The sequence below is a fragment of the Phyllopteryx taeniolatus genome, chromosome 12 (genome assembly GCF_024500385.1).
Source record: "Phyllopteryx taeniolatus isolate TA_2022b chromosome 12, UOR_Ptae_1.2, whole genome shotgun sequence".
Classification (NCBI taxonomy): Eukaryota; Metazoa; Chordata; class Actinopteri; order Syngnathiformes; family Syngnathidae; genus Phyllopteryx; species Phyllopteryx taeniolatus.
This window is the reverse complement of record NC_084513.1, coordinates 14,877,980-14,904,288: the sequence shown is the minus strand read 5'-3', so window position 1 is coordinate 14,904,288 and position 26,309 is coordinate 14,877,980. Positions and strand designations below refer to the sequence as shown.

Here is a 26,309-nt window from a genome sequence, read left to right as displayed (position 1 = left end):
ACGTCCTTCTCTAGAGGTGTCCAAAGAAGCTTTGACTTCACCTCAAAGCTGTTTTTTTCAGCTTGTGTACTCTGCTTCTCACTGAATCTTTGATGTTTACTGTTTTCTCAGCATAATGTTTGCTGCTTTATTTTGCCATCTTCCTTTGCCTTAAAGCTGAATAGAAATCATGTGTTCTTACTGCTGATAAAAAGGGTTATGGTGGGGTTTTGCAAAATTCAAAAAAATTACAAAAACCCTATCAATATTTAAGAAACTTATGGATAGAAGTTTATCATTGGAAAGAGTTACAAATGCAGAAAAAAATAGAACAAGCAGTAGGTAAAAAGAACATGAGTAAACGGTTGCCAAGTGCATTAACATATCCATCTGGTGTCTGATGCTTCTGCCTCTTCTAACACTGTAAAAGTCCCTCCTGCCCCCATTACTGGGCTCCAATGGCCTTTCCAGGACAAGGTCATGTTGTTGGCTCGTGCTTTGAATGTGCCACCTGATCCCAAATGTGCCTGCAGGGGCCTGGCGCACCGGCATGCTGGCGGCAGCCACATACTAGTAGTAACATCATGCGAAACATGACTCGATCACAGTGTGGGTCTGAACCACACACACACACACGCATTCTTCTTTGCACTCTGGTATTGGTCCTCCTTCTTTTTTTGGTCTTCATGTTCTCTGGGATAATTTGTCATTTCTATTACTCTGGTATTGCGGTCTAATCTTTTTTTTTTAAATATATATTTTAAAGAAATAAAATACATCCATATTTCATATGCAATAATACCTAAATATACATTTATTATAAAACTATAATACATTACATAGTCTAATTTACTTTACTGCATAACAGTAAATTGGATCAGTAGAAGTTGCTCTAATATATCATTATCTTAATGTGTTTATTTTATTTAACAAATTAGTTTATATGGTCAAATTAATATTCCTTCCCTTTGTGATATCTGCATTATTGCAATAAGGCATGATCAAAACGCCTGTTAAATGTATCACAATTAACAAGCAATTTATCAAAGACAAAACATGAATTCAAAATGGTGATGAAAAATCAAAACCAATGGACATCATAGAACAGGAACTCAAGGGTCAAGAAACGTCTTTATTCACGAAGTATGTTAAAAAGTCGTATACAAGGAATTTCTGAGAATTGCACTGGTGCTTTGATACGTACGGATCCCCGAGAGTGATAGGTTCCAAGTGCACAGTGATTGGGAGCAGTTGAATTGTGTAGTTTAAATATTTTGACAGCGTGGGAAAATCCACAGCTGTGGGTATATCTAGCTGGAAATGAGACGGGAATTCCCACCAGGAAGAAAGGGGATCTTCCGCATTGAACTTTCAACAACCCTTCATCAAACGGGGGGGTTGTCCTTAGTTTGACCCACAAATTCATGTTGCGAGCCTCCATGCTAGCAACATCCCTGCAGAGATGTATTTAAGCAGAATGTTTAAATTAACATGATGCCTGATTCAATTCTAGTCAAATTATAGTGTTTAATCTTGTTTAAAACACACACACACACACACCAGTTGTTAGCAGCAAAGATAATTATTAGCTATTTTTTTTGTGTTTGTTTTTTTATAAACAGAGCGCAAACAACTACTGGGATGGGCATGATTTATCGGTTATTCGATTGCCCAGAATTGTTTCAATTAATCTAGAATGTGTTTTACGGTTGTGTTGCTTTGGTTTCACAATTAGCTGCAACCGGCTGGGTGAGCAATACATTTAGGCACAACATCTTTGCAGTCTAAACAGGCTGAAATTGAAATTGAACAATATGAGTTGGTCAGCACCTTGTGAGCTGAATGTTTTCAGCTGCCTGACTTAACACTCACTGGGCTGTGTCCACATCTCACCTGAACCATTAGGTGTCTTGCTCTTGAGCTTATCGACCATGGGATGGATTTGGGGGGTTTTGGTCTTTATGGGTACGCTTAATACTGAAATGGGCAAACTTATCTTCACATAGCAATCTTGCTCTCTTTCTTGACCCACGTGATAACAGAAATAATGAAAAATTGGATTGGTAATTGGTATTTCATTTTCTGAATGATTGTTCTAATATATTGTACCTTGTAGTAGTACTAGTAGTAGTGGTAGTAGGATATAGTGAGTATAGTTGTTAACATCATAAATTGGTGATGCTCACATGCCAATGCGAACCTCATTATATCCTGTTTGCTGTAGGCATGCTAGTGTCTGCTGCATTTGGCATTCATCAGAGAGAATAAATATACACAAATTTTCCCCCTTGCACTCGCTGCTTTCCTAGTCTGCTGCTTCATATTCTAGCTGCTTCCCAACGTTGTTATTTAAATCCATTCTGACATGGTCGTTCCAAATGAAAGAAAGGCATACTGCTTTCATCAGTATTGTGTAATCTTTTCTGTTTCGCCTCCACGTTGGTCTGATTTGTCACACCTCATTCCTCAAACAATGATTCACCGTTTCCTGTGCCCACTGGGATCTTTTTATATCCATAGTATTCATTAAGCATGTGCTACATCAGGCAAACGTTTCACTGATGCCACAAATCTCTAATAAAGCTCACTCATCATCTGATCGCACAAAAATAGGGACCAAACATCCGGTGCCTTCTAGAATTCTATCATCCTTCATGAAAAGGAGTCAATGATGCAGTGCAAATAAGGTGGAGCCTCAGGTCCTGAATGACGTGGTTTACGAACAAATCGGGTTACGCACAAAATTTTCTCAGAAAAACTACCTCGGTTAATGCACTCTTTTCGATATGCGAACAGTCTTGGCACGGACGCTCAAAAGGATCAGTTATGCTTTTTCTTGTGCTTCAGAAGCCTAATTGTACTGTTGCAAAGAAGGAAATACAGTGTGTGGTGGAGAGGTTAAGTGTGCGCCCTGAAACAGAAGGTTGCCAATTCGTATCCCTGCCTGATCTCATGTCATCTTTTTGTCGCTGGTCAAGACTCTTAACCCCCATTGCCCATGAATGAATATGGTTGGATGTTTTGTGGTGGTCAAAGGGGCTATAGATGCAGAATGGCAGCCACACTTCCATTACACTGCCCCACATACATACATACTGTACACATACCTGGAGCCTCCATCTTGTTTTTTTTCAATTAGGACTTTTATTACAACCATCTGGTAAAAACTAATCTGTTTTGAACCAGAGACACAACACAGATACTGGTTGTCATTAAGGAAAAAGCATGTTGCTCATTTCCTTGGCTGACCAACCATATGTCCTCCCTTGCACTCATGAACTTTATTTCTCTATAGTGCCCACAGCTCTGCACATCACCCTTGTTCTTAAAAATGGGCACAAGCACACTTTTCCTCCATTCCTAAGGCATCTTCTCTCCCGATAGAAATCTGTTGAACTAGCTGGTCAAGAACTCCACAGCCACTTCTCCTCGATACTTCCATACCTCCACAGGAATCTCATCAGGACCAACTGCCTTTCCTATTTGCACCCTCTTTAATGTCTTTCTAACTTCCCCCTTACTAATCATTACCACTTCCTGGTCCACCACATTTGCCTCTTCTACTCATCCTTCTCTCTCATTTTCCTCATTCTTCAACTCCTCCAAGTATTCTTTCTGTGTCTCATATCCTATAGTAAGTTGAAAATAGGATGCCCTATTTTGATGCGTTTAACTACGTTTATTGTAATAGTTATTTAGATTATTCAACAAATCAGTCTTTTTAGCGAATAAGGATGAAAACCCATTTAGATAGTGTTAGCATAAAGACTTACTCCCAGTAAATGTCCTTCTCTCCCGGAGTACATGCTCACAGAGAGTGTTCAATCTCATTAGGAGTGTTTCCTCATTAATCACGTACCGTTGAGAGGAATCGCTTGATTATACATTTTGGTGAGTGTGCTGCTCGAGTGTCTTGACAGCTTCCTCTGTGTATTTATTTTCTTGTCAGAATTAACTGCAATGGCATGTGCCAGGTGGTGAGGAATGGGCGCTACCTCTCCACTCTCTCCTGCTATTGATTTGATCTCCAGCCCTTCACTTCATTCACCGCCGCATCCGTCTTCCCAGAACACATTGCATGAAAATATTGTTTAGCCTGGTTTTGTTCCCTGTTAGTCTGTGCAATAAGCATAAATAACTGACAGTAGGTTAAAAAAAAATTTGGGGGGGGGGGGGGGGGAAACTGTGTTCTCTTTGCTTTTAAAAGGGTGGCTGAGCACAAAGTATCCAGACTTGTCACACTCTTTTTCTCCCATTTCTTTCTTTCATGTACAGTAGTGTCCAAAGTTCTTGGGCCACGCCAAGAGCTAACCTGTTTTCATGACCTCTAATAGTAGTGAAGGTACTGGTCTTTGCAATGAAATGAATTAAGATTGAGTTTTTAGAGGCAGGTACAACTTGTATGTATATTGTGTATTTTCTTTTGCTGAAAATTTTCTAGAAAAGAGAATCAACTTTGTACATTATGAAAAAAATTTTATAGAGCCAATATATCATAATACTGGGTTAACAGGGAGTGGAAATCCTTGTTCCCACCCTTTTGTAGCATGCTGGTAAAATGTGATGAAATATTCCCTTGGATTCAAAGTCATGACATTTCTCCTTTCTCTGCTGCCTTTCCACACCAATCCCTAGAGATTTATAGGCAGCGTTCATCTGGAGGTGTGATATCGAGCATGGCTCAAGCCTGTGCATTGTTTTTTTTCCCCCTCTGAGTTACAGGAAACACAATGTCCACAGCATCTTGGCTCCTACATGCACGTTTCCTGCAATTATAGACCGTGAGCTGTCAGATATTGTCAACATCTTGTCACGAGATGGCTCAAAATACAACTTTAAGAAAGTGTAAAAGCATAATACAAAATATATGTCTGCAGCCACTCACAATTCTGAACACTTCTCTCGATTTAATAAAAAGTCATAAGATGTTGGGGCCATTTAGTCACACTCCATTACTTAATTGTCTCAAAAATGAAAGAAACTCCTGAAAGTCATAGAGCCACCAAAAATTGTGAGACGGCCTGGCATGTTTTCTGCACGGGAAACATTTTAGGCAATCCTGGTTTAAGATTGGAAATCAAAAATAATATATCCTGTGTAACTGTTGTTCCTAGGGCTGGTGGGTTCACTTTGTGTTGCGTTGTTTGCAGCTACTACGCGTCTATGTATGTATGTGTTCCCCTCTCTTCTCTTTAAATGTAAAGCACGTTGTTTTTCCAAATAAAAAAATAAGTGTGCTTTTACTACAGCTCTGGGCACCACTAGTTTTGTTGTCTTTGTTGACCTTTCTGTAAGACAATCAGTTTACTTTCTTCCATGTCAGAAATCTGGTCAGCTGTGTCATCTTGCAATGTTGAAACAGAGTCAAAACTAGATTTTCCAACTTAAGTTGTCACTGTGCCTGCGCAAAGTGGATAAACAATCACCAAAATCGTGTTATGAAAGGTTTGTTGCATTTCTATAGAATTATTACCGTCTGAAAGAGTGTCAGCTGTCTTCAACCACGGCAGCAACAAAGATCAAGAGTGACGTGCCGGTTTATTGATCAGTCAATCCATTTCTACAAGCGGTGATTGGTTTGTGACGCAAACAGCATTGTGGTGACATTTTGAGTAGTGTCCAGAGGAGATTTATCCATTCAATCGGGTGATCAGTGACGTTTTCCTCGATGAGCACATTGAGGTGTACAATTTTGTGAAGATTCCTTTACAAATGTCTGACAGTTATCTATGACGATAATGTCTCATACTTTGTATGTGAATTAAAATTTATTGAAGTATGTATTTTACTGAATTTTAAGTAAAATGTGCCTGGCTGGTCATTGAAAAGAAGTTTGATGTAATCACGATGGTTGTTCTTCTGTCTTTTGATTTTATCAAGACAACAAATGCAGCGGAGTTATATACAACATATATGCAGCTTATTCTCCTGCCACTGTATTGATTTTCTCAGTTCATATTAAAAAAAAATGCTTCCTCTTCCTCACAAATATCCATAATTGACCACACATTTGCACATTTTATTTTTATATCAGTCAATATGGTTCATCTTTTGATGGTGATGCAAAGTTTTATAGTTTTTTCGTGTGTGTGGGAGTGTTTTCTATTATGTTTGCTTCCTGACTTCTTGAACATAATCATATTTGGTGCGACTTTAAGTACAAAACATGAACCAAGGCACGCTTATCTAAACTTTTTTTGCTAGCCTTTATTAGGCTATTTTAAATTTGTAACAGAGACAATGTGTGACTGGATGGTTTCTTGATTTATTATTAAATGTACTTTGTCAAATGGGTTTCTTGCTCTTATGGATCCCGTTTTAACTGAAAATCGCACTCTGTATTGACGCTTATGGAGGCTGTTGTTATTGCAGTTTTACAATATAAAGGGCTTTTCCACGGTTGGGTTCTTGATTGACGAGACTTTGCATGAAAATAACAGTGTGGTAGTAATGATGATTACAGCAATAATTATGAAAAAGCTAATGGGGTCTTGATGGTAGTAGCGCATTACAGTGATGAGAATGTGAAGACAGACAGTGATGTTGAACAGGATTCAGTCTTGCGTGTGTTTATTTGTGCATGTCACTGCCAGTACACATTGATGCCTGCATGACAGGCTTTTGCATATTACAATATAAAGTAAATGTAATATACACACGTGTGTTGCAGGGGATGATGTATCTGGAGGAGCGTAGGCTGGTCCACAGGGATCTGGCAGCCCGAAACGTCCTGGTGAAATCTCCCAACCATATCAAGATCACAGACTTTGGCTTAGCTCGCTTACTGGACGTTAATGAGAAGGAATATAATGCGGATGGAGGAAAGGTAAACATTGGTAAACACTTGCATGAACACAAGGTAAACATAGAACACAACTATGTTACTGCATGTGACTTGTCCCAGCATACAAATTGTTTGTAGATGGTGCAAATGATGATAACCTTGAGATGAAGCATATTTGGGAAGTAATCCTAGGCTGTGTTTAGAGTCTGGTGCGATTGCTTTTACAGTTTCTGGAAAAGAATACATTTTAGAGCTTGTTTGGCACATCTCAGCTGGTTACAATTACTACCAGTAAAAAAAAAAAAAAAAAAAACAAGCGTAGGTATCCGAGCAGAGAGAATTCTTGCGACTTTATTCATATGCTTTTACACGTCAACGTTTGCTCCGATGTGAACATTAAAAGAACCAGGACCAAATGTGTGTTTTGAAAAGCACCATGTCATGTTTCTGCTCCACCAAAGTAATAAATTAAAGGTGCGAACATTGTCTTATCAATCATCAGGCCAAGCTTCCAGACAAGGATTGTGGCTCATTCATAACATTTCATAGTAGTAGTTTTATCAAAAGTACACCATTATAAAGCGGCAAATATCAGGTTGTAGTTGTGCAAGCACACCTACGAATGTGGTGCTTCCCAGTTTCAAACAATCTTATTTGCTGCCAGCCATGGATGAGTGAGCCACTAATTTAGAAACCAAATACATTAAATTAATAAAGTACTATTTAATTTAAAAAATGTCCATAGTTGCTCATGGGCTTGAAATGTGTAATAACTTAATACAGCACCCATACATTAGTAGATGGAGGCAAACTCTTATGTTTCCACAATTAATAAATACTGTACATAACAATTCATTAGAAATGCATGCAGAAAAGTGTAGCACATAAAACAATTACTACATAAAGGCAAACAAAAGGAAAAGGTTGAATAGCAAAGGTGACCAAGTTGAATGCATACCAGAAAATAGATGTAAGAAATGTTTTCTTCATTTATTTTGGAGGAAGATTGCGCAGAGTAGGAACTTAAACAGTAAATGTGCTATTTTGTTTTGTGGCTGGCGCTCTGTTTAGATTGCAAACCAAGATTTGAGGATGCCTGGAGTCGGTAGGTGGAATGAGAAACAACAAAGTCATTAATGCAGCAAGAAGCGTGGCCGTGTAGCACCTTGTAGCTAATCAGCAATGGCTCGTAATTTCATTTTGAGTTTCACTGCCAGCGGAACAGAGAAACACGTACGGTCAGATCAGGTTACTAGTACCAATAATAATCAAAAGTACAGACCATAAACATGATACCGCATTAATGTTGTTTCCTTGTTTCATCAATATTCATGAGCTGTAGGAGTCTCAGATAATATATATTATACATTTACATTTTGGTGTTTTTTTAAACATACTGATAACATATGACAGTGATAACAGTGGTTCATGTTTAATTGTTTTAATTCATGTATGTTTCATTTTCAATACAAACCTCATCCATTAACACAAGGCAACCTTTTAATATAAGCTATAGACTTGGGACTGGAGCTTTAAAAAAGCCTTCAAAGAATTATACGTGTCAGTCACGGAGCTCTCACTTCTGCAGTAACACTTTATTTTACATAATCAAAAAATGTCATCGGTTGCCGTTCAGGTTCATTAAAAAGTGACAGTCCCTGGTGAATGTTTTGTGCGTGATGTGTCACTCGTCTCCCTGACAGATGCCCATTAAATGGATGGCCCTGGAGTGTATTCATTACAGGAAGTTTACTCACCAGAGTGATGTTTGGAGTTACGGTAAGATTGTATTCAGTGAGTTTAGTTTACGCATAGGTTAATTGTTCAACGAGGGCTAATTCATGTGTCTTTTACTACGAATTTGCCATAATGCATTCAGAGGTTTGGATGAACATCATGTTGAGTCCATACAATATTTTATGGTTTTTCTTTTTTTAATTCATGAAATCTATAAAAATGTGTATGTGAGGCTATATACCTGGTAGTGTAAATGGTTCCCCATAAGCACACTCATTTCATAAGTTTTTAAACAACTAAGTCTGCATTAAGCGCCCTTGTATCCTTTAATCAATTAGTCCTTCTCATTCTTTTCAAAGTCCAAATGCAAACTGTCAGTTCCTCTGATTAGTTCCCTCTGCTATTCTCTGTTTCTTAATCCCATTTTTTTCTCTGATCTCCTCTGGTTGCTCACGTCTCTGCTTCTGAAATGACGTACAATTTGCTTTCTTTTTGTTTCATCTTTTTTTCTGCTGTCTTTGTGGCTTTGCTTTTGTTCTTCTTGTGTCTTAATGTCGCATATTTTATCACTTTTTATTGTTTTATTTTTGTATTTTTATTATTTGTTATCTGATTATTTTAGGGGTAACAATTTGGGAGCTAATGACCTTTGGAGGGAAACCGTATGATGGAATTTCAACCAGAGACATTCCAGACCTACTGGAGAAAGGGGAGCGTCTCCCACAGCCCCCCATCTGCACCATTGATGTCTACATGGTTTTAGTCAAATGTATGTCATCATTTGGGAATATTTTGTTAAAATTAATCCAATGCATTACCACCATAAGTGTTGCAAATCTCCCCTCAGACGTATTGAAACATTGCATAAACCATGCCACAAAATGTGCTGTGCCTAAAACTGAAACTAAATATTGGTGTGACTTTTTTGGCATCTTTTTTTCCACGCTTTCTTTTTCAATTTCTCAAAAATAATCTGAAAACATCTGACTTTGTTACATTTTCCGTTGTCTTAAATTGATGCAAGTGAAAACAAAATGAACAAAAAATTATTTTTGAACACTATATTGCCTGGATAGACTTACTCTCAATGTCTCGGTATGCATAGCAAAGATTTTGTGACCATTTTTGGATTTATTGCATGTATGCGTAAAACAATTTTGTAGTTTTGCCAATCTGTTTGACAAACAAATAAAAGATAACAGAAACTCTACCGCAGCCTAAGAAAAGCAACTTTATTCTTCGAAAATGAGTGCTCTCACTGACATGCACAGACATCAATACTGCATCTCCACAGGAGCCTTATTTACTGAACAATCTGTTTCCCACATTTTATACAGCAGAACGATTTCAGTGGCTCCAATAAATGCCACTATAGTGTTGTTCTGAACAACACATTGAATTTGTGACAAAGTTTGTAAGACATACAAGTTGTATGCTGTTGTATGATACAACTTATTCCACTTGAACTGTCCGTAACCTCCCCACCAACACGTTGGCTTTATTTGAATGGGCACCCCTGTCCTGGCAGCGCTGCACAGCAAACCTCTGATTTCATGCCAGTGTCACCTCAGCCTGCGGGTTCTGGTCTTGCCAGTCACCTTGGTTTTTGGTGACACCTTGAACCGGCAGCCACCTGGCAAGCAGGCACACACACGCTCACAGCAGGATGAGGTTACCGTCACCTATCTGTTGTGCGGCTTTTGTTGCATCACGATACACAAAACTCCTAAAAACAACACCTGCTTACATATAAGCTCAGACCACTAACAGGAAAAGTAATAATTCTTCAAAGAAGAAAAAACGCTTTTACTGGTTTTCTATGTGTACTATAAGATTCAGCTTCATCAGAGTTCACTACATATTTGATCTCATTGTCTAAATGAAATGATGTAGTCGTGGTGTTCTCCAAAATTACTCTCCCACTCCTGCGTCATTGTATGCCTTAAATGAATAAAAATTGACTTTGTAGCCAAAGCATTTTTTATGTATTTGACACAGTTGAAGCATGAGCTGCCTTCAACACTAAGGTATGAAGAGTACATAGTAATGCACTGTATTCAAATAAGGTCCAGTTACTTGTCCATCAAAATATGTTGCTTTTTTTGCAATAACACATTTCAACTTCCGAAGGATTTTTTTCCATTTACACATTGTTATCGTCTAATTCTTCCAGGCTGGATGATCGACGCAGACAGCAGACCCAAGTTCAGAGAGTTGGCAGCAGAGTTCACCAGGATGGCCCGTGATCCGCAGAGATACCTTGTTATTCAAGTATGTTAATCAGGACTCTTGGAATGCATCTCGTCAGTCACATTTTCAAAACATAACCTGAAAGTGGATTAAGCTTGGGAAGCTCTGAACATTAATCAGCAGAATTTAAATCAGAACAACCCGGGTTAAGTTTGAGGGGCCATTTCCATTGAATGGAGAAAATGTGCTTGGTTTGGAGAGCAAAAATTAAATAAATAAAATAAAGATAGAAAAAACAGTAGCATACAGAAAGGCAGTGTGTTCCTGGGAAAAATTGCAACTTACTCTGTAAAATGCTGACAAAAATATGTAATGTGACATGACATTTCACCCCACCATCTTCATATACATTAGCTTAGACATGAATAATCACAATCCAATCAAAGAGTCAAGGAAGATGGTCTAATTTGACCAACTGAGACCATCTTGTAACATTAAAAATCAAGTCAGTTTTTCCACTTGTATGATACAATAATCACTGAATGTTTATACAATTAAAAATGTATATAACATAAAGCGGAGCGGAACTTCTTCATACAATGCCGATGCCACCCTGACCTAATCGGTTTAAGTACTTCAGACTCCATGTAAAGTTCATCGGGGTAGGAAAGAAGCCTTTTGGGTGACATATGAGTGGAGATATGAGCAGGAGCACATAAACGTTAATATCCAGGCTGAAAAGAAGTCTTAACTGTGTTCAGAACAGGAGCAAAAGTGATCAGCTGCGTCGTTTTCCCGGAGCCAAGTCTCAACAGTGCTCCCCTTTAGTTCAGATTATCATTCAGAGCAAAAGGCTATGTGATATGCGTATTGTAGAGTGTAATATAGTAAAGACTGCGTCATTACTAATGGAGGCGTGGTATTCCACCCATGTTGACTCGATTTTGAGAGGTTGAAGTAATCCCCATGCACTTACTTGAATATGTATGAATATAATTGAAAGTAAACTTGATAGTGAAGATGTCCACCAGCCCATTCCTCCATTAAACTCTATTATGCAACTCAAACATCTATATGGATTTCAAATATTAATTCTCTGAAGAAGGTCAAGGCGATTGATTATTTGGCAAGGTAAGCTGTTTTATGTCCATGTACCTCTGCTAAAAACAGAACTGTCATGAGCTGATCTTAACATCACAATCTGTGACCGTAAAATATAGTTGATGCCTTTTAACTAAGACAACATTTAAAAGGGTGGCAGTTGTAAAACAGGAATGCTGCTCTGCTAGCATATATATCTGCAAGGCTATTTTTTTCTTCTGCTTTATAGCTGAAGCCTGAAGGTTTTGTCCTAACACTGACCAGTGTTTGGAACTGTTCATAATTCCCTCCACCTTGATGCAGTTCCAGCTAAAGAGAAACAGCCCCGAAGCGTGATACTGCCACCACCATGCTTCACTGTGGGTGTGGTGTTCTTTTGGTGATGAGCATTGTTGTGTTTGCGACAAACATACCTTTAGGAGTTATGGCCAATAAGGTCAAATTTGGTTTCATTGGACCACAACACTTTCCCACATACATTTGGGAGAGTTCAAGTGTGCTTTTGCAAAATATAGCTTCAATTTTTGTTTTCTTTGTAAGAAAAGCTTCTGTTTTGCCACCCGACGCCATAGCCCAGATATATGAAGAAGATGGGAGATTTTTGTCACATGTACTCAACAGCCAGTTCTTTCCAGGAGTACCTGCATGTTCTTCAATATTGCTGTCGGCCTCTTGGCAGTCTCTCTGACCAAATTTTTTCCCGTCTTTTCATCAATTTTATTAGGACTTCGCTGCGTTCCATGGTATATTTAATACCTTGGAAAACCTTGTGCAAAGTTCTCCTGACTCATACCTTTGAGCAATGAGATCCCTCTGATGCTTTTGAAGCTCTCTGTGGACCATGGTTTGTGTTGTAAAATGAAAAAACCCTACTAGAACAGCTGAACTGTGTTTGAAGTTAATCAAAGGCACTTTAATGATGGCAGGTGTGTGCTGACACCCATTTAACATGAGTTTGAATGTGATTGTTGTGATAGTTCTGAGCACAGCCACATCCCCAATTATGAGAGTGTGTGCACAGTTGTGCAGCCATATTATCTCAGTTGTTTGTTTTTACTTCCTCTTTCTAAAATATTTGTTTTCAGTTGATTTGTACAAGTTATAGATCACAACAATGGTTGAAAAAGTTTTGAAATCTTTTATCTTGGTCAAATTTTTATCCATTGTATGTACAAAAAAAAGTACACTAATGTGATAATTATGAGTGCAGTACATGAAAATGAACTGCTCAATGGATTACACCAAAACTGTGGTCGTTTTAAAAGGATGGCATTATTAATACGCGTTTCTTTGCCAAACTGCTCGCTCCCTTTTGTCAACTTAGCACCTCTCATACTTAATTGAGTTTAGTCTCCCTTAGGATCACTGAAGGGAAATTCTATTGGAGATAATCCTTGTTTGACATAGTTAATTCAGCAAGACAGTGGCACTTTATCTGAGACACATTTCAACTCTCATGACATTTTGACAGCCTTTTCGTGTCATTTGTTCTTAGGGGGATGACTGCATGAAACTGCCCAGTCCAAACGATAGCAAGTTCTTCCATAGTCTCCTGGATGAAGAGGAGCTGGAAGACCTGATGGATGCTGAGGAATATGTTGTGCCCCATTCCCTCAGTATCCCACCTCTGACGTACACTTCACAAACACGCACAGACCCCAGCAAGGTATTGTCTCCCCGGAATAGCCAATCACCTTCAGAGGGAAGTTCTATAGGCATGGAAGGCCCGATTGAAGAAAGGCTGTTCAGGAAATTGCCATTTAATTGAGTTGTCTGGATTGACAGTATAATGGACCCTCTGCTAATGAGTTAATTCCGCATCAAAAGATTAATGTTAAACGTTTTGCTTGTTGTTTTGCCTTGTTTGTTGCTTTCTGCAATGGTACAAAACAGAAGGACCAGGCTAAACAATGGGTGGTAAAAGAAAAGCGTGAAAATAAGAAATGTGGACACATTATATATTTTACAACTATTTTTTGTGTTTTTACATCTTAATAATGATATTGGTTGATGTTTTTTTTTTCTTCTTTTTTTAGAATTGTCAGGCAGTTGAAAATGTTATTGTGCCTTAAAACATTTTACAGTTAATACAAGCTTTATTCTGACAGTTCGACCCTGGAATATCTGTAATTTCTGAGAAAATAGTTTGTAAATACAGTCCAAATAAATCAGAACCCAGCATCCTGAGATAGATTATACATAACCTTAGAGATTCCAGTGTACTTTTTTGAGGTTGTTTCAAAAACTGGTCTGCCATAATAATATTCCTTCTTAATTGATAACTCAGGGAGGTAATATTATTGTGGTTGTTCTTTACGCCGGTGTACAACAGCAGAGACCTCAGTAACAATAGCCATGATTTTGAGAAAGCAATGTAACTATAGCAATTCAGTTCCATAACTCTAAATATGAGACGTGTGTGTATAGTTTTTGATCAAAATATGAAGATAAAATCAGAAAGAGGAGGAGGTGAAATGAGAACTGAGAAGCAGTGATGTCGTCAATACAGCAAAGAGCACAGCATGATCTTAGTAATTTCATCTAATAGCTGCAGGCAGGCAACAAGTAGTAAACAGCCTATGAGAGAGAGAGAGAGAAATAATCTTCCTTATATTTAACTGTTGAGTCAGTATTGCACACTCTCAACACTGACTGCTTCATGTTTAATTTTCAAATGGAGATTGGCCTATGTCCGTGAAGATGTTCTCATGTCGTACAGAAGTGTTATGGGTGACTGGGGAGGATGGAAAATAAATTGTTTCAAGCAGAATAGAAACAGTATGGGAAATACAAACAGAGAAGCATTGGGGCGAGCAGCTGAAAACAAACCAGGCTTTACAAGGGAAAACAGAAGTCAGGAGTTCTGACTACTGTATACTTTGAGGACTTTGATGTCATTTTGAAATCATTTTTATGAAACCGTCGTTGGTAATCATGTTCCCCTGGTATTGTTTATGTATTGCTTTTCACCAATGCTAGTTTAGTTTGCGACTGAAACGATTTAAAAGAAACGGTAGTTAGATTTCCTTTTCGGGGCAGTGTGCAATTTCCAAATTTCTAACAAATGGTGAATGAATAGTTGTTTGTTCGCCACCAGAAAATAACGGAGAAATCCCATTTTTATAATACTTTTCATCTAAAATTCCTCCTCTTTTCTATCCAAAACCAGTTTTGCTACCAGGATCCTAATTTTAGCAGGCAGGACACGATGGCCACCCTCCCGAGAGTAGTCTCTCTTCCCCCTGTGAGTGGCGCCTGTCTGGTTTCCCAGGACCTGGCCCCCGGGGGGCATGCTGGTGGTGGATTTGTCCGTGCCAAACAGGAAGATCCACGATGTAATGGTACTCTAAGGAAGCAGTCCTCCCCGAGATCAAGCGTCCTTGTGGCTGGCACAGTACATTCTACAGGACAAGGTAACACTAAGTGGTGCTTAGAACTTGAAGTGACTGCAGAGAATGATAATATTGTATTACAAGATGTGTGTCTGTGTAATGAAAATCTCCATCTTACCTGTTCCATTAACGGTTCCGTTATTTAGATTAAAGATGACGGTATGAGTCAATCATTAATGTCTTTGTTGGTTTCTTTTTGTTTCATTAGGTGGGCGGGAGGACTGCAGTGGACAACGTTACAGCGCAGACCCAACTGGTCTCCTTGCTGAACGAGGAGCCAAGGGAGAGAAGGGACAGGATCCATACACGACTACCATGAGAGAGAAGAAGAGTTCAGGTTACTTTGACAGTAATGAGCAAACACACTTAGTGGAACTGAATAAATACAGTGTAGCATCATCAGACATTTTATTACATCGGTTTTCAAATTACGTGGTGCGCCAGAGGACTTCACTGGAGCGGGTTGAGGGGGAAAGAAGCACATTTAAAAAAATTTAACAGGAGACAATTTCCATTTTTTAACAGCTAGGCGCACTTCATCTACATTTTTATTCTACAGGGGGAAAACTACTAGAAAATATGGAGTTACTTTTCATGCAAACCCCTTCTTTTTTACAGCCTTACATCATCTAGTGACTCAAATGTATCATACAATGTATCATAGGGAAATTAACCTTAATTAACTGCATGGTGGGTACAAAGTGGCAGTCAGTTGAAATGGAATATTATTATTTTTGTACAGCTTTTGAATTGGATTTCATCAGATTGTGTAGCTGTATCGAATGTTGTGTCCATTGAGAGCATGAGTCACCTTGTTACAATTATTAATATGCAGCATAATGCAAATCCAACAAATGATTGATACTGTATCCTGCTGCTTACCAGTCTGGAGACACTAATTGGAATTTATTTTGACCTACAGCAAAGATTAACTGAGGTTAAAAAAATTTATCCAAACCAATGTAAATCCTCTTCCTGTTTGCAGAATACATCAACCCTGTTGAGGAAAACCCTTTCATTACACGTCGCAGAAATGGAGAAGCCCATGCAGTGGTTGACGGAGCAGGCTGCCACACTTTGCACATGGCCGGAGCTGATGCCGCAGCCGGCACCTCCGGCGCCCACTCCACCTGCAGGAACGATGAGTATGTCAACGAGCCGCTTTACCTGAATACCTTTCTTAACCCCGGCGACAAGAACGGATTAGCTTCTGCAGTCTCCTTCTCTGTCCCTGGGACTTCTGCTGCCCAAACAGTATCACAGACAGTCAACAAATCGACGTCCAGCCACGCAGTCCCTTCCTCGGGATACGTGCTAGCCCCTGGTCACCTCCCTCACCCAGCGTATCTTTCACACACCCTGCATCCGGGGCATTCGGGACATGCTCCGCACTCAGGCATTACAGGCGGCACCATCATGTTCGATAAGAAAGGCAAGACGGCTACTTTTGACAATCCTGAATACTGGCAACACAGCCTCCCTCCGAAAACATCTCTGCACAACCCGGAGTACCTGCAGGACTGCAGCACACGCTTTTTCTACAGGCAGAATGGACGTATCCGCCCTGCTGTTGCTGAAAACCAGGAATACTTGTCTGAGGCTGCTATGAAAGCCGGCAATGTGTTACCACCCCCTCCCTACAGACAGAGGAACACTGTGGTGTAGTCGCCCACCTGTAGCACGCAAAAAAAGAGGGGATAAGTCATGGTGAAGAATGAACCTTGAGCAAATCCTCACATTACCAAACAGTGTTTCTCGAACTGACTTCTTCCTGTACCTGGTGTGGAAGCCTCTGTGATTTCATTCTGGCTCAACGACTCAGCATGTACCGACAGTGTTCTAGAGCTTTTCTTACCCACTATATTTTGTTTTCTTTTTTCAAAAGCAACTTTTCCATCCCTTACTGTAGTACTTCCTGAGACACAAAAGCAATCAGTAATTACGAATGCAGATTAATGATGATAGGGGGGAAAAGGCCCAAAAATAGTGGCTAGCCAAAAGAGAGGATTATTATTTTACTTCTACATAGCCATAAACTACCAATCCCTGTCACCTTTTTTGAATACTTCCCACATAGTTGAACTTGCTCATGACAGCAATCACACATTGGCATTGCTTGTGCAAGCCCGCAGAGTTGTCGTGACTTGCCAGCAAAAAGCGGTGGTCATGCTAAACAGCCCAGATGTTGCAAACCCACACACTTCTTTGCCATGTTGTTGCAACAGTACTGAAAATCAAATATTTATCACATGCAGTATTGTTCTTTACACATGCCGCCAGCCTTGACACGCCAATATAATCTCCAAACATGAATTCATAACCAAATGCATTCACGTGTCAAATAAACGCTCTGCCACTTGAAATGTATTCCGCAAGAAAAGCGCCATTAACCTTCAGATGGAATACGCTGTGTTCTTATATAATGACGCAGGAGCTGTGCACAGAAAGGGTCGATGTTAAATAAATGTCAGTGCAATTTTGTGGAAAGTTAGCTTAACGTCTGGTGGAAAGCATTTTACGGATTACTGGCATGACTTTAAATGTAAATGCTTTAAAGTTAACCTTATCTAAGGTATTGTTACCTTTCTTCTTCTCATGCCATTCAGATCAATCCCGCCTGAGCAACCAATCATTCAGCATAGTTAACACATTTAACAGATGCTTCCTTTGGCTACAATAGAAACTTTCTTAATGATTTACTGTAAATCCTTCAAGTGATCCAATTTTGTTCTTCTTCAGATATGCCACAATATCCTCAAATCAAAATCAGGCCTTAATCATACTTGGATAAAAAGTAGATATGAATGAGATACAGTAGCTGGACATCATCAAAACAATAGCGCGAGTTTCAGAAAGTGGTATCTGGGAATGGTCTCCTGTACAAGCATCCTCTGGCAGATGCAAAACATGAGTACAGGTTTTGTAGTCTGAATACCAAATAGCGCCACTTTTCCATTTGTTTGTTCTTTTACCGTTCTTTAACCATAGAAAAACACAAATGATGTACAGTATTGCACTGAACTGGTCCTACACTTAACAAGGGGCAAAGTACGCATCAGCTCTGAAGATAGAAAAGAATAATCTGTAAATTAAGTCAAATATGTCTTCATGTGAAATTATTTTTATTCAGTTAATTACTGAACCTAAAAACTGACCATTTGTTTATGACTTAACTGCAATTGATTGTGCGGCAGTTAGTGCTACTCCATCAAGAGATGGCAGTGAAAGTGAAGGGATAATTTTATATTACCATATTAGGATGATTATAACATTTGTAGGGAAGGATGTTGCTGTGTTCACTTACACATTTGTCTTTCCGGATTTTAACCTTGATTGCTTGTTATATCCTTTATCCCACTGCTTGGTTGATGTATTGAATATTGAAGAAAAATATTAACTCAAATAGGTTTAAGTTCTTACACTCAATGGAGAAAAGTCTTGAATGCAACTTTTAAGTATTTGCTCAATCACTGTCTGAGTTCGATTCTGTAGTTCCACATTCAATTAACAAATCGTGTGCTTTGTTTTAGGAAAGACCCTTTTTGTACCCAGTATGACTGCGTCCCATTGTAGACAGATCAAGATCTATAAAGGCACGCCGTGATGTGTTTGGTGTGAGAGTCAGTCCCTTTCTCAGGTCTAATCAGTCAACTCTGACCTGGAAAAGATCCTTCTGGATGAACACGAATTCCCACAGACACACTTCAAAAAGTTCTGTTCTCTCTTTTTTTTTTTTCTCCTCTCCCCGGAAGCTGTTCTAGCTCCAAAGAGACTAAGTCCATATGTGAGGTGTCCCAATTATTATGTTCATATAGTGTACTTATGTTAATCATGTAATGTGTGAAATGTAATGTGCTTTGTCAAAAATCAGTTATATAAGTCACTTTTTGCCACCAGCCAAATAGGGTTATTGGCACTCGTGTGTGTATAAGTGCATAAGTGACAGTACTTGAGAGTCAGCATAAGGCTTCATAATGGATGTCAATGGAAAGAAAAGCCAATCCTATGGAAGAGAAAACCAGTGGGGGCTCTCTTGCAGGAAAGGGGCTTTTAGCTTTTTGAATGTTACAAGGGAAAGTGGTCCCTTGTTGTTCTGAGGGGGAAATTGTATTCCCCAACATCTCTCCCATTGCACCCACTCAGAATCCTTAGATGACAGGCAAATAGGTTGTAATCTCACAGCCAGTATGAGACTAACGTATGAGCATTCCAGAAATGTTACCTCACCAATCGTCAATGTCAATGTTTTGTGAAATCTAGGCAGTAAGATGGTGCAACAACTGCGAATGTTGACCACAAGTGTCATTCTTCTTCTCCTGTCTTTACCTTTCAGGTGAAGAAATCCATGTAGCAACTACTGCAGCTGGTGAAGTAAAAACAGAGACTATATTGAATACAAAAAAGAAAAAAACATTTGAAAGTCGTACAATTCGGGAAGCCTACCTAAATTTTGGATCAGGGAATATGCTTAGAAAGCCACACCAAAAAGGTTGAACCGTCACAACAGGAAAGGCTTCTGCTAGCAAGAGCTCATTAAAATTTTTCTTGAAACATGCATGTACATTAAATAAAAGTTTTATAATGGAGACAGTTTGACACTGGAACAAGCTGATTCAATTTCCAGCATTATTTTCTCTGGGATCAGCACCCCAAAATGGATTGTGTTCCCCTTAAAAGTTTCCACTGTAGTCCAGAAGAGGCGTTTTATTAAGAATACTGGTGTTTAATGTGAAGGTTGGTTTAGTCACATCAGTATTTTACAGCAGAAGACCGCCCTTTTAGCTCTGCTTCCGCTTTATGGTCATTTTTATTGTATGCACCTACGCTGTACTTTCATTGTGAGGAAGTATAATATGTATGGATGCCCAGAGGGGAGTGAAATGTTTGTTAGCATGCAATGAAAATGATCATCGTAATATTTACATTTTATATTTGTATTAAACTAGTAAATGGTGAAGAAACATTTTTTCCCATAAATTCATATTTAACTCGTTTTCAGACGTGTCAAGGCTTGAGGGCTCCATACCCGTAAGCATTATAAATGATACTGTATGTCTTCACGAAGACAATGTGCAAACACTATTTTTTTTCATTATTATCTTCTACAAGTTTCTCTAATGACTTATTGCTCCTGGGTCCTGATACAGCGTCTCGGTCATTTGAAGGTTTTTAGCCTGATAAAATGTAGAGATCAGACAAGGTGATTTTGCAGTGACCACAATATATTGGTATTGGACTGACTGGTAAAACATAACCTGACAAAAAAAAACATAACCTCATCTCTTTGTAACTCCTGACTGACATGATGGATTCTTTTTTATTATTATGTTCTGGAAAGGGTGTGATTGTCATTTAAAGACTGAATAGACGTTGAGTTGATTATACAGCATGTTAGTCATGTCTGTATGCTTTCTTTCTAAGAAAGGTACAATTAACCACTCATGGATATATATGGGGACCCTTGAAATGGAATAATTATTTCGGTCGTACTAACTCATCCTACCAATGAATGAGGACTTTGGATGGTTTATCTCCTTGAAGTGGGACTTTGTCTATTTCTAATTTCTATGGTTTCGTTTTTCGTATCAGGAGGACAGTCATTTCTTTCCAAACAAAGACATGTATATGGTCTAAATGGAAGAACTGGAAAAGCAAATACTACTTCTGTGGGAACGTTACCCGAAATCACTCATCTAGGAATTGTTGTTGTCAGTGCACCATAAGACTTTTAAAAAACAATTATAATAATAACTTTTTTTTCCTTTTTTGTTTATTTTTAACCAGAACACGCTGTGTGTATGTAAGATAATGTATCCAAAGTGTGTGCCTGCCACACATGATTTATAAAGTGTGCATTGATACAATGCCATCGCAAAAGGGACATTTGACCAAGGACAGTTTTACAATGTAATTATTGTGCTATTGAAAAATTCATCAATATTTTTGTTATAACCTAATCAGAAATGTGTCGATCAGCATTTTAATGGTTAAATTAAAAATACAGTAGTAGTATTTTTCATAGGTGGCAGCTGTAAATATGGCAACAATGTTCCTTTTTGAAGTTGAAGAGTCTTTGTTCCTCTTCGCATTGCATTTGAGTGACTATCTGTATTCTTTGCAGGGCCTCATTTCTGTAAATAGCTATACAGTATACATGCATATACAGTATATATATTACGTAAGTGTAATTTGACAACTTTTGAAAATGCTTGCAGGGTCTGTTGTTAGCCCGTCATCCCCCTGTGATTGTGGGATTGTACTTTCAGCACAACTTGGTGAACTGTGACCTCTGCTCTTGCTCACTTTGTTGCAGTTTTTATATGATTATTGTGTGTACGGTATACTCACATATACTCCATATTTCACTCAATGGTATTCATCTCTCAGATATTTTGTACTCTTTTAAGATGCCCTTGCAATATTAACAGATATTCAATATTCAGTATGACTATTTTTCTCAACAATGTCTCTCTATGCTCTGATATTTAAGGTTTGATTTCCTTGGGTAGTTTAATTTCAATGAGTAGAGTCATTGTTTACTTTCAGAGGTGAATACATGGGGTTCCAATGCGGATTTCTGTAGCAATATAATGTCACAAACCAAGAAGGGAATTTAACGATATCCTCAAAAAGGGAAATATGTCACATTGACAAAATTGGTCTTTCAAATAATCAACTACTGTTTTGGCTTCACCAACAATTGCAGTAATATACTGTGTTCACTTCTCAGTATGTCTTTATTCATTTACATAAGTTTTTTTGGTAATATCTTTATCTGACCTTGCTTGGTATTTTGTACTGTACATTAGTCACAACAGAGAAGAAGCAAATTCAATGGTGTGTTACAAATTGGGGCACCAAGGTTTACTGAGCTCATCATTAATTTGAGAGTCACACAATTTGTTAAATTTACACTCTCAACTGTCAGGAGGGTTATAATTTTCAGACCATTTCATGGATGCACAATTTTCCTATCAGAATGAAGCACAACTTGTGTTGTAAATAGAGGAGGCTGTGTGTGAGGGAACAAAAGCGTAGTGCTTTTACAATACACTGTAAGCTAACTACTGAGATTATGTTTAAATGTTACAGTCTGTAGAAAAAAAAAGGATCGATTTTGGTTCAATTATATGTTTGTATATGCCTGATATGGCAGGCTTTTATTTGAAAATGTATGAATATTTGCACAAGTTATCTTGGCAGCAAACCCAGCCTAATATAAGATATCAAACATGTCCATTTACAGCTCATCAAAGTTCAACATCACTTCCGAATACACTATTTGCAAATAACTCTTTCATGAAAGCTAGCATTCATTGTTTTTCATATTATTAAAAAAAAAAAAAAAAAAAAAAAACAATTACAATGACTGGGTACTACTTTTTATTGGGCAGAAACTTTCTTTTCACTGGTTTCATTGGTAAAGTTCCCCCAAAAAATGGCATTTAAAGATGTATCCCTCTGTTTTGTTACATGAATCTGTCAAAACTATATTTTTAATTCAATATAAATAAAGATCAGTCAATATTTAAAAACGGACTGTGCTTGTAAGTGTAATTTATTGGCAAAAATTGCATTTGACCATCTGCAATTTACAGTAGTTACACGTGATCAACCTCCAAATTGTCACTTCGCCAGGCACATCGCCAAGGACACACCATCGCTGAAAAAAGGTCCACCAAATTGTCAAACATAAAAATCACACAAAATCAGGATACGCCAGCATTTGTACGCCGCCGCAGATGAGCCGTCTACAAAAATAGAGCCCATAATCTCTTCAGTGTCGTTTACAAGCCCTGAGGCATCCTGGTTAGACAAGTCCAGAATGCCAGAAGTCACCTTCATAACCACTAGGGTTGGGCATCGAGAATCAGTCAACCGATTATAACTGGGACTAACATTCCGGTTCCCCAGGAATCGTTGAAATAAAAATAAAAAAAAGTGGTTCCTAGTTTTGATGCCTACAGTCCACCAACCCCAAAGAAGAAAGTGGCAAAAACCAACAAAGAAGAACTTGCATGAAGATGTGCTTGTGTGAGTGTGTAAGTGTTTCTTAACTTTGTTAAAATAAATGACCAGTCGGCTCAGTACAACACTTGGAATAAGATTATATCGTGCAAAGGAGGCTTTCGCGATGTGTAGAAGTCTGACATCCTCCCGCCCGCTCCGAGCCTCAGCTTACACTGCATGGAACTTCAGTGGGTGAGTGTGAAACAATAAAATACGTCTAGGCTAACAGTTAAAAGGTGAGTTGCACTCTTGCACTGATGGTTTGTAGCGTTTATTTTAGTCTTCAAACCAACGTAAGAGCTGATGACAGACAAAAATAAAATGTAAATTTTACCAATCTGGAAAGAAAGTAGAAACAGTCGCATTACAAGCTTAACATTGAGATAAAACTTCCCCAAAGGTCAAACTAGCAACTTTACATCACAATGAATTCACATAAACGTTGTCTCACAGTATCACAAACACTAACATTGTGCCTCATCGATGGGTAGGTGAAGGAATCAATGTTTTACAGAGCATTTGTTTCCATTCGTTCCTCTTTTTCAGTCAGTCTTGTTTTACCTTCGTTTTTACCGGTGTCGTGTGCACTTACCTTTCGTGCCATATGCTAAGTTCTGGTGCGTGCCCTTCAAAATAAAAGGCTACATGCTTAAAACAGGAAGTTAAGTTGAAACCTGCACATATAAACCATTGAACAGTCCCAACTAACTATTTTAACTGCTATCTTTAACTTTTAGCTGAAACATTAATGAATATTAAGTCAATTGGGTTAGTTCTACACATATTGCCTTTTAGTTCATAGGTTTGATATTGATACTGGTTATAAAGACCCCTGAGTCAAATGTTCATTTTAGTCTATGCTTTGGGCTGCTAAGAAAATGGATGTTCACAATTTGGACACCCCTTATTTAAACCATGCAAACGTTTTTGACCCAGCCCCCTAAAAGAATCAGAATCAAGAATCCTTTGGAACCGGAATCGCTCAAATTCAAAGGATGCCCAACCCTAATAACCACGTATGTCACTGGAAGAGCAGAACAAGGAAATCTGGAATCACACCAACTTTATAATAGTTTTTTCTTTCTTTTTTTTCAGACAAGCCACATCTCCTAATCTATCTGTCTTTCTCTAGATGTTTTCTGGAAGAAAAAAAAAAAGTTTGGTTTACCTTTTGATGATTTGCGAGCCCTTCAACACACCATAACTCAAATGTCTGTCCGTTTTTTTTCCTAGACACACGGTTGGTGTGGCATAGCCTGTGGTCCCAGTATGACACATATTAATCCTGTCCAGCTGACGCCTGGCTGCTGATAAGGCTCGCTCATTCACTCATCGACTGCTGGGAGCATTCTGCCTCTTGTTCAAAACTAGGGGGGAGTCATACTGGTTATATCCAAAATTGTTACCCAAATTTTCACATTTGATATTTTCAAAAGTTGATATACTTACATGGTTGTAGTTTACATAGGATATGATACTATTGTGGTTTTAGTTTACAGTGGTCTAGTACAGTAATTCATACTAATATTTTACTATGGTAAACAGCTCTTAGTGTGATACAGTGTAATACAATATTAAAAATTGTTTAACGATAAGCAATATTTTTTCTTTTACAGTTGGATCCCTGGTTATGACATGATCATCCATATGACAGGCAGTAATGAAATTATCATAGCAAATCCAATAATTGGAGCCTTTTGCCCCAGTCAAACAGCTTTCCTTAAGAAGATAATAAAGTGTGATCAAAACAGGCAGCTCCTGCTATAGCTCTAACTTTGACAGATCAACCCCCTCTTGACAAAGCGGCTTGATTTTTATCGGATGTGAAGAATGATCGGGATTGTTGAATCCAAATGATCTGAAGTGTCTTTGGGCGAATCGATTGACTGACGCGTTTCCGCTCTCTTTGACAGTCCATCAATCTTCAACGCAACACCTCTTCAGTGCAGCAAACTCATTTTCATTTCAACATATTTCCATAGTTGCTGATATACACTGATATTAAGTACAGCAAAACCACTATGGTCAAATGTGGTCTGCGACACGACTCAACCTCTCGCCTTTTGAAGCAATTGTCTCCGTAGGAACAACCTTTTCCAGGGCAGACCTGTCGTAATAATAAAATGTATTAACTGTACATGAATTTCTGTCATGCATCTCCATATAACAGATATTATTCATTATTGTCCTGATTGTCACTCAAAAATGAAGTTATCCATCCATTCCTTGTTGGGTTTTCTTGGGTTGGGTTGTGGGGGGGGCAGCTTAAGCAGGGAAGCCCAGACTTTCCTCTCAGCAGCCATTTTGTCCAGATTTTCCAGGGTGATGCTGAGGTGTTCCCAGGCCAGCCGGTAGTCGTAGTCTCTCCGGCATGTCCTGGGTCGTCGCTGGGGCCTCCTCCGGGTTAGAAGTGTCCAGAACACCTCACCGGGCGGGGAGGCGTCCAGGAGGCACCCTAACCAGATTGTTTTGGACATACTGTGTCCTACAGGTGAGTTGTAACAGCAACAAAACTGCCCAACGTTCAGTAGCTGCAGACAGGAAGTACACAATGTATTCTCCCGACACCGTTTCACACAATTGTATTCAATAATTTGGGGGTATACAAATGGAAAATTGTAATTTTGAAATAGACATAAAAGAAGGCTCTACGGGATTGTTTTTTTTGTTTTGTTTGTTTGTTTTTTTCTGGTTCCCACTCTTGCCTTTATCGCATTTTCTCAGGGTGCTCGTAGTACGGATGCAGTCTGCATCGAAATCCCAGCATGTCGGCAGCCTGTGATTGAACGGACGGTACAAAGCCTTCTAAGCAGCGCTGCGATCCCCCTTGAGACTTTCGATTATGAAACACTATATTGGATTCTTTTCCATGGCTGTCTGTCTGTGGAGCCTACAGTCACTCAAATAATGCACAATATATTGCTAAACTTGACCAATAACCGTATATGCTGCATGTGGTGTAATTTCAAATAGGATTTCAAAGGAAACCAATGATTTACTGTATATTCATGCTATATTCATCTTGAATATTGAAGGACAAGCATTTACACTATTGCTGGGAAAGAGACATACGTTATGTTATTGATTTAGAATTGTTTACAATAAACTTGAATGTC

At 38.7% G+C, this 26,309-nt stretch overlaps 1 protein-coding gene and 1 long non-coding RNA gene across 3 annotated transcripts in view; one reads left to right on the top strand and one right to left on the bottom strand.

Annotated features, from left to right (window-relative positions):
* LOC133486824 (receptor tyrosine-protein kinase erbB-4-like) overlaps positions 1-21,631 on the top strand; it is a 240,031-nt gene extending 218,400 nt beyond the window's left edge. For both annotated transcript variants that reach the window (XM_061792531.1, XM_061792530.1), the window contains exons 21-28: positions 6,650-6,805; positions 8,467-8,542; positions 9,123-9,269; positions 10,674-10,771; positions 13,287-13,457; positions 14,961-15,204; positions 15,392-15,520; positions 16,169-21,631. In XM_061792531.1, coding sequence (XP_061648515.1) covers positions 6,650-6,805; positions 8,467-8,542; positions 9,123-9,269; positions 10,674-10,771; positions 13,287-13,457; positions 14,961-15,204; positions 15,392-15,520; positions 16,169-16,848 — 1,701 coding nt within the window. In that variant the 3' untranslated portion in view covers positions 16,849-21,631. The remainder of the gene's footprint in view (positions 1-6,649; positions 6,806-8,466; positions 8,543-9,122; positions 9,270-10,673; positions 10,772-13,286; positions 13,458-14,960; positions 15,205-15,391; positions 15,521-16,168) is intronic.
* On the bottom strand, positions 15,085-24,448 carry LOC133486825 (uncharacterized). The gene is made up of 3 exons (XR_009791137.1): positions 24,362-24,448; positions 15,302-15,493; positions 15,085-15,192 (listed from the first exon to the last, which is right to left on the bottom strand). It is a non-coding gene; the product is annotated as an uncharacterized LOC133486825 (long non-coding RNA).
* Positions 24,449-26,309: the final 1,861 nt, after the last annotated feature.